Source organism: Hylaeus volcanicus, chromosome 6 (genome assembly GCF_026283585.1).
Source record: "Hylaeus volcanicus isolate JK05 chromosome 6, UHH_iyHylVolc1.0_haploid, whole genome shotgun sequence".
In the NCBI taxonomy this organism is placed as follows: domain Eukaryota; kingdom Metazoa; phylum Arthropoda; class Insecta; order Hymenoptera; family Colletidae; genus Hylaeus; species Hylaeus volcanicus.
The window spans coordinates 24,275,706-24,283,895 of NC_071981.1; the positions used below are offsets into that span (position 1 = coordinate 24,275,706).

At 39.2% G+C, this 8,190-nt stretch overlaps 2 protein-coding genes across 5 annotated transcripts in view; both read right to left on the minus strand.

Moving 5' to 3' along the window:
* Nucleotides 1-177: 177 nt before the first annotated feature.
* Nucleotides 178-1,841, minus strand: LOC128878988 (protein FRG1 homolog). The gene is made up of 5 exons (XM_054127735.1): nt 1,281-1,841; nt 1,143-1,219; nt 770-1,062; nt 489-688; nt 178-409 (listed from the first exon to the last, which is right to left on the minus strand). Exons 1-5 carry the CDS (start codon nt 1,337-1,339, stop codon nt 262-264), a joined length of 777 nt encoding a protein of 258 aa, XP_053983710.1. The 5' UTR covers nt 1,340-1,841; the 3' UTR covers nt 178-261.
* Nucleotides 1,842-2,140: 299 nt separating this feature from the next.
* LOC128878744 (uncharacterized) overlaps nt 2,141-8,190 on the minus strand; it is a 21,026-nt gene continuing 14,976 nt past the window's right edge. For 2 of the 4 annotated variants that reach the window (XM_054127217.1, XM_054127215.1), the window contains exons 2-6: nt 6,115-6,184; nt 4,680-5,381; nt 4,190-4,424; nt 4,025-4,115; nt 2,141-3,820 (exon numbers count right to left, since the gene is read on the minus strand). In XM_054127217.1, coding sequence (XP_053983192.1) covers nt 3,710-3,820; nt 4,025-4,115; nt 4,190-4,424; nt 4,680-5,381; nt 6,115-6,166 — 1,191 coding nt within the window. In that variant the 5' untranslated portion in view covers nt 6,167-6,184 and the 3' untranslated portion in view covers nt 2,141-3,709. Of the gene's footprint in view, nt 3,821-4,024; nt 4,116-4,189; nt 4,425-4,679; nt 5,391-6,114; nt 6,185-8,190 lie in introns of all 4 variants that reach the window. The other 2 variants (XM_054127216.1, XM_054127214.1) reach the window with 1 other exon arrangement.

Sequence of the window (8,190 nt, forward strand, 5' to 3'; positions counted from 1 at the left end):
CGAGCATAACCCAATATGAATTACTATGATACACAGAATAGTCTTACTGAGTTTTAATAAGTTTTACAGAGGCAATACTCTTGCCAGAACCTCTGATGTTCGTGTCCTTTAAATTTGCTCTAAGCTTACCAAATAAAATTACCATCATGTGAATGTACAACAAAAAAATACTTGTATATTTCAAAAATCATTTATTTACTATAGTAAAATTAATTACAATACATAAATACATATTTAGCTTATCATATTCAGTGCATAAAACTATTTACAATATCGATCTGCCTTCATTTTACTTCTTCTGTCTAATAAAGTTTCATGTAAGGTTCCTTCAATTTTTGCTTTTTCTAATTCAGTTCTATCTGATTTATTTATCCTTAACTTTTTGTCCTGAAACTTTTGGAACTTCCTCCTAAAATATAATAACATTTTTGATTTGTAATACATAATGGCAACTTATTCTTTTCTTACACAATAATTGTATCACTTACACATAGTTCACTTCAACATCTTGCAGAGAACCCTGTTCTTCTTTTGGGACATCTTTATTTGGATCTTGAGCTTTTTGAGTTATACTTCTAATAGTACAAAATTCTGAAGGTCCAGCAGTTTTTGTTTGACAAACAATGTCATCTTCATCTGTAAGCGAGATAAAACAGCTATTGCTATTTAAAATAGCAAGTTTGTTATCCTAAAAACAGATTATAGATATATTATTTTTTTGATTGTTATATACAAGAAACAATGTTGCACACAGCATTCACTAAAATACCTGAAAAATTGGCTCCCATTGTTCGATCATGCCCACTGCATCGCTCCTTCCAACGACAACACCTTTTTTATCAACACCTAAATACTTTCCATAACCAGATTTCAGTGCAATCTTAGTTTCACCTATTGGAAATGCTGTCAAGATTTCTTCTGGAGAAGGACCTTCGCCTTCATCATGAGGTGCACCTAATGTAAATAATCCATTATCTAAAGCTTTCATGTAGGTATGATTTCCAAATTCAATTGCCACTGTTCCTGTAACTTCTGATACTTGTGTAGCTTTCCACCATCCACCTATACATTTAATAAAAATATGGAATAATTTACATAAAAATACACATTATTATAAATAATATTAAACATAGTAAAAATACCATGAGCTATAATATCTTTATCATCAGTAGCACTAACATGTTCCTTCTCTTGCTTCTTTGATTTTCGTTTTTTTGATCTGCAACAGGTAAATAAAAAGATTACGATTTAAAAATCATAACAAACAGGTAAGAGGTTACCTTATTTTTTCGCCTTTCAAAACAAGTTTTCCAGTTCTAACTTTATCGTATTCTGACATTTTCTTGTTCTTTGTTGTACTAATTTATATTTATTCAACTTTGTCAATTGTTTCGTGCTTCCTATTATTATTAATACAATTGTTTTGTAAAACAGTATCTGAGTGACAACGGTAAATCCGTCTCAATGTTTGCATACTAATTCACAGGATAAAGAAAACAATATAAAGAAAAGCTAAACGAAAATTTAACAATTGAGGATCACTTTTCATGCGTTCTTGATTGTTATTAAATAACTATTAATGATTTTCTGTGACGACCACACGTTACAACATCGACACTACTCGCTTTATTTGATTATTTGTTAACTTTTCGCAAATAATTTTTGCAATTTGACACTTCCGGTGTATAGTATGAATCAGTGGCAACATACAAGGACCATTGTTGTTATGATTTGTATTGAAATTAAATAGTTATTAAAATTTTCCGACAACGTTGCGCCGATTCTGTACAAATAACGGTGTACGAGAGAGAAAGGTATACCGTGAACCGAACCGACAAACTGGCCAGTATAGGTTGCCGCATGATAGGGGTACCCCTGCGCCTACGAGATGGCAACCGAACCGACAAACCGTCTGGCACAGGTTGCCGCATGACAGGGGCACCTCTGCGCAACCTCTTCGTATACATATAATGTTCTCTCCCGATACCAGGAGTAAAAATCCGACCAGAATTTGATACATACCAAAAACTACTCGTGCCACCTCTTCGCATATCATGTTCTCCTGATACCAAAATGTAAAATCTGGCCAGAATTTAGGAAGAAACAGATGGGAATGACTATGATTAATAATAGTAATAAATTAATAATATACGAGTGGGTTTATTCACAACCATTACCATAAGACGAATTAGTGATAATTTTTACATTTATTAAACGCTACAATCTATCACAATAAACTCTCTTCCTCGTTCGTGCGAGGTTCGTATAGAAATATATTTGAATAAACACGCGCTAACTTCTACTAAAACGTAAATCGTATTCCGAGGGCGTGACTGTCGGGATCGACGCAAAAATGTTTGCACACTTATATGATATATCTATAATCATTGTAGGTACACTGCATGTACATGTACATATATACAAGCTAGAACTGTAGTGGAAAACTTGAATCGAATCTCCATTATTTGTTTATGTTTATTGTATTTTGCTAGATATGTTATAAAGGCGTAAAAGCTAGAAACTACGTATGTATGTACGTATTTGGTCCGATCCTTTCGTTAGCCCGATTCTGTTTCGAAAATATTTCAAGCTGATCGTGTATATGTGCAAGCGAATGGTTTGGTTTCTATTATCCTATTAGAACCGTGTACTCATTAAAGCTCGAACACTCCGTGGAAATGTTCAAGCTTGTTCTCGAAATTAAAAATAGATACGTAAGTACGGATTTACAAATTGAAGTTCATAGAACAAGTATGTATGTATATATATATATATTTGTATATGTACGTATACATACTTGTGGTAACGAAATATGTATATATATGTATATAATTATTCGGAAGTATTCTCTGTCGATTCGTAGGAAATCGTTTTTATTAAATTACGTTTCTTCTCCCTAATTATACTTAGCTAAAAATTAATGGTTTTATTTGTACTTACTGTTCTAAAAGTTTATCGTTAATCATCGCATCGATAAAGTACATATACATATATTTTATTGCACCAACCGATTTACCGCAGTCCGAACGAAAACAGCTTTATCGTCGCTTTCTTCGCTAAACGTTCACTTCTGTCAAATCGCATTCACGGTAGAAAAATATAGGAGAACGGTGCTAGTGACGAAATCAAAATTCAGGCATATACGTGGATATTCCGCATTACATATCGCACGATCTGTGTGCGCCTACGATATGCAACACGAATATAGGAATGCGTGCGCGTCCTGTAATTTTGATGTACCGTCAGTGTTCTTCGCAAAACTGCATGACCGACAGAGTTAATCTATAAAATCTATTGGAACTGATATAACGGTTTGTTCGCTTGTCCCGCGGGTTGCCGTCAAAGATGGGCAAAATTCTTATCCAGATATAAACGTCGAATAATGAATAAAAGATGAACAACTGTTTCCATTCACTATTCGTTAAATGAAAATCAGAATTTTAATTACACAGTAAAATACTTTACACCGAATAAATAAATATCGAATACTTCGATCAAGTAAACGCCACGAATAAAATTCTGCCCAGCTCTGGTTGCCGTTGATCACGCACTACAAAAAAAAAAAACAAACAAAAAAACAAAAAAAAACAATCGCCTAGCAGGCATCGAGTAAGTACTACTGCTCCAACAATGAAATTTGTTCGTGCGCTTCACCATCGGAAATACTGAACGTTTCGATTCTCTTTCCGGACTGGATTATCTGCTTTTGTCATAGCTTCGTGTGCTTGACGCTGTCTGTCCAGTAATTCTGTATTGTCATCGCCTCTAACGAATTTAGGAACGAATCGTTATCCAAACTGTACATCTCCTCGGAGTTATCCTGAAGAACAAAAAGAAAAACGTGAGAAGAATGTTCGACGAAAGTTTATCATTGCGATATTAGTCATCGACATTCAGGTTATCTGAGAACGAGTGAACTCGTTCACAGCTATCGAATAGCAGATGAGACGAGGGGATACGAGTAACATCGGTCTTCTAAAAATTTTAAAAAGGACCGCGTCGTTCGATTAATCTTGATACTTACACGAATAGTAGAATCATCGATATAGCCTGAACTATCGGGATTGCTGCATTTGTCGCTGTTGAGCGTCTGCGGCGGATTCAGGTATCTGCGTCTGAAACACGAATTTGTCATTAGATGCAATTCGAGTCGACGGAGCGATCGGTCATTCCACAACGAGCTAATTACCTGTACATAATGAACCCAAGGCTGCCCATTGTGCTAAGCAAAACAACGGTTAGCAGACAGCTTCCGGTAATAGCTGCGATGTCCACGGTGGATCTCGACGAACTATCCTGACTCGAGTTCTCGCTGCTGCTGTCGTTGTAGTCGGAGAGATGATCCTCCTGGATCTGATCCCTCTGGAAATCTTTGGGAAACGCGCTCCTTGCTCTGCTCAGACGCGTCGACTCGCTTACTCCGACTGAAAGATAAAAATCTGACTAAATAAGTGAACTACTCGATCCGATGGGAAAATGATCGAAGAGAGCTAGTTCGAAAACTTTTCCCGTTCCCTTCGAGGACAACTATTTTATTCTAATCGAATAAAATTGAACTAATTGTAAGTTGTAGGCGACGAATTTACGTTAATTTTGTCAGATATTTAACCAAATTTCATGCACGACTTTATCAACTATATCTTAATAAAGAAGAGTATCGCAGTTTACATTTGGCTCACCTTCGATAACTGAGGCAGCAGTGGCGAACATCTGCGGCTCGACGAACTCCTCGTCGATCTCGACGTCGTCGTCGGACCGATTGAACGTCCTGATGCCGGAACTGGCGGAGGACGAAGCTAGAGAAGAGGACGAGGACAGAAACGTCGAGGATTTCGTCTTGTTCAGTACCAGCCTGATTCTAGACACCTCTTCCTGAAGAGGCAGCACCGTGAGATCCTCGACTTGGTCCACGCTGGTGTTTCGGTTCCCGTTCTCGTCTACCTTCGTCTCCTGCTCGTATTTCGATCTGCCCGTCTTGTTCGTTAGGATCCAGGTGATCTTGGTGTCCTTCTTGGCGGGCGGATTTCGTACCCTGTCCAAAGTCTCCGTCGTTCGTTGGTCTGTCAGGGTTCTGAAAATCGTGTCAGCGTCTGCCGTGTCGCTGGCGTTCTTGCGATATTCTTCTGGGACGGAGCTGGCGCTCGTCTCGGCGACGTTGCCTCGGATTGCCATGGGTGTCGCGATCGTGGTCGGCGATTGCCTGTCGAAGATCACGGCTGCGTTCGTGGGGGGATGAAGACCGATGGCCTTCGCTACGCGGAAGCTCTGTCGCGGTTCCGCGGTCTCGGCGTCTACGGAAGTTAGCTCGGACGTTGGTTCTGTGCTCAGGCGATCCTGCACCTGGCTGCGGGGCTTCGCCGTGCTAGAAGGCACTGGGTTCCCTAAGATCACTAAAAATTTCAGATATTTTCCTTTTTAGTTTACGAGTAAAACCGATATTATCGTTCAGGGCTCTTCGAGCTATTACCCTCGTAGTTTATTTCGATTAGATCGTACAATTTACAATGTAAAGGAAATCGTACGAAACAATAATCAGATGTTTTTATTTAACGAGCAATTAAGAAACACCACGACTAATACACGTGATGTAACTGAACGTTTCAACTGCAATTAAAAATTATAGTATGTTGATACGACGAGCTAAAGTCGTGGCTCATCGTAAATTGTACCCTTGTGAACGTGCGACAATAGTCCCTCAAATAAAGACTGCATAAAAGCTTTGTTTAATTAAATGAAAAAAGAAAAACACTGGGTACGTTACAACTCAAAACAGGTATAGTCTTAATTAGTCACTAAAGTATAGTCGGACTCCGATCCACGGAATGGTTTTAATTAATCGCTTTGTTTTCATGGTTAGCAACCGCGTGACGAGAATTCCGAAATAAAGGAGCGTCGCGGAACGAGGATAAAGGTATAATGAGTCACGGATTCTTCCTATAGTCGCTTAGGCCTTGATAGTCGCGGAAAAAGGCACAATTTGCAATTTTCACGCGAAACGTGCTCGCGTGAATTTTATCTGGACCGTGAACGGGCCGAGCGAGCTCGCGAATGCGTGAAAGGTGTGAAAAGGCGCGAGATGTCCTTGATTCTAGCTGCTGTGTATTTAGAACGCACCGAGAAATTGAGCGGTAACCCAGAACCAGTGCATCCACCAATGCAGCGTCATCGCGTCATCTGCGTGTACCTGAAACAGAACAGACGCATATACGCGTTAGAAAATCGTCGGCTAGGCGCTTGCGCAACGACGGTGATTCGATTTATCGCAAACTCTCGACGAATGACTCACCGAGCAATTATTCTTTGGACTTTTCCGCGAAACCGTCGACAACGTTTTCTCTACCTGAGACGAAACGCGATGCAGAGACGGCCAAGTCTTTATTCGAATAATAGATAATAAAAAGGGACATGGTCGCGCAGACTGCGAAAATGGTATTATTCGTTTCGAAGACGCGAGGTCTAGCAATTGACCCCTAACCAGGTCATTTATGGATTTTTTTCTCTCTATATTGTTAGAAAATGACTGCCATCTATAGCGAACACGTGGCTTCTGATTGTAAGTTGAAACTGACTTGGAAAATCCGGTGGTATAGCGATACCTACTATACCGATCCATTCATTGTAATTCCACAGGATGAACCACCGAAACTGTTACAGAGCGATAACGCCTAAATTATCAGGAGAAAATTAGAAGGATCGAGACCGTCTATCTTATTCTTATACTTATTCTGAACCGTGAATTGTTATTAATATTTAAGCGAATGGTAAGTATTGCTATACAGGATGAAGCAATTAACGTCCAGTTGTTTCAGAAATAAATAGAAACCAATAAATAAGGAAGTATAACGGAACGATGGTAGTCTGCGAAACAAATATGGCGACATTCTCGAGGTAGTCTCGGTCGGTAAGCGCTACCCATGTAAGGCACAAGCCGCCAAATGTGTTTTTATCTCCTGAAATGCTGTCTGTGCCAACAAGTCTGTACTTCATGGATCTGGGTTAGGTTCACTTTTATTTTTAGGTCAGGGAACTTCATATCGCCATAAATTGAAGAAGTGAAGGCTGCCTGGGACGCTCCGAAAAAGGTGTACGTTTCTGAATCTTCTGGGGATAAACAGAAAACGTACTCTGAAATTTATTACCAGAAAACTGTTTGCTTGTCTCCGAAAAATTAATAAATATTATGTCCCTAAAAGAATTAATAAAATTAATTAATTTCAATAAATATCCTTCTTTCGGTTCATCCTGTTTTGTTCAAGCTCCTTAAACGAAGCCTAGTGAAATAGTTTCATTACAGTTCCGATCGTTTCGATTACTCAAATAAAATTCGAATTCACATTCGTCGTGTATCCGAGCCATTAAAGTACTCGAATAATTATACGAACAAAGAAAAGTCGAACGAGAATGCTCGGTTTACGAGCAATCGATACTTTGAATTTCGGTAAAAATCATACGGTAATAAATACCCGGTGTCTCTTTCGTTCTTGGCGCGTGTATTCATATTTCCGAGAGTCTGATATTTCGCGGCAACCTTCGAGGTTGAGTTTCAGTCGTTCGCGGGACGTGGAGTCCAGTCGCGAAGGTCGATCTTCTCAGCGAAGAAAATATGGAAAGTGAACGATGGCACGCGAGAAGAAAACCGAGCTACCGAGATGCGCTTACGCAACAACGGCTTTTGTCGCGAGCCACCTCGAGGCGATCTTTGCCGGTCATAAAACACGTTTTCGTTGTCCAGGTCGGTTCTCAGGCCCGACAGGAACGCGACGAGCCCGTTGCATCTTCCTTCCAGGTTTATTAACCCGTAACTACATGCACCGAATTTTTTACGTTCGTATTCGCGCGAGGGTACCGAGCGCTTCGTGCAGAAATATGTAAATAAAAGCCGAAACGAGAAACGAGTTTTGAAATTTATCCATTTTCATCGACACCGTTCGAGGTAATCAAATAGAATTCGTTGAATTTTGTATCGGCAGAATATGAACGAACTGTATGAATACTAAAATGTTCGAGTGGTCCAACAAAATGTAGAATCTGAATAACTACCAAGTTTATTCGTAGTATTCGAATATCTACTAATTGTAAGTTTATTCGTAGCATCTCTAGGAAGTTTCATTCGTAGTAATCGAATACTAACGAAATTTATTCCAAGTATTTAAATACCTAGGAAGTTTATTCGTAGCATCTGAGTGCCTA

Coding starts and splice junctions, on each gene's coding strand:
- LOC128878988 (XM_054127735.1), bottom strand. CDS start 1,339: ATGTCAGAATACGATAAAGTTAGAACTGGAAAACTTGTTTTGAAAGGC. Junction 1,220..1,280: donor TTGAAAGGCGAAAAAATAAG/GTAACCTCTTAC, acceptor TACCTGTTGCAG/ATCAAAAAAACGAAAATCAA. Junction 410..488: donor GATGTTGAAGTGAACTATGT/GTAAGTGATACA, acceptor ATTATATTTTAG/GAGGAAGTTCCAAAAGTTTC.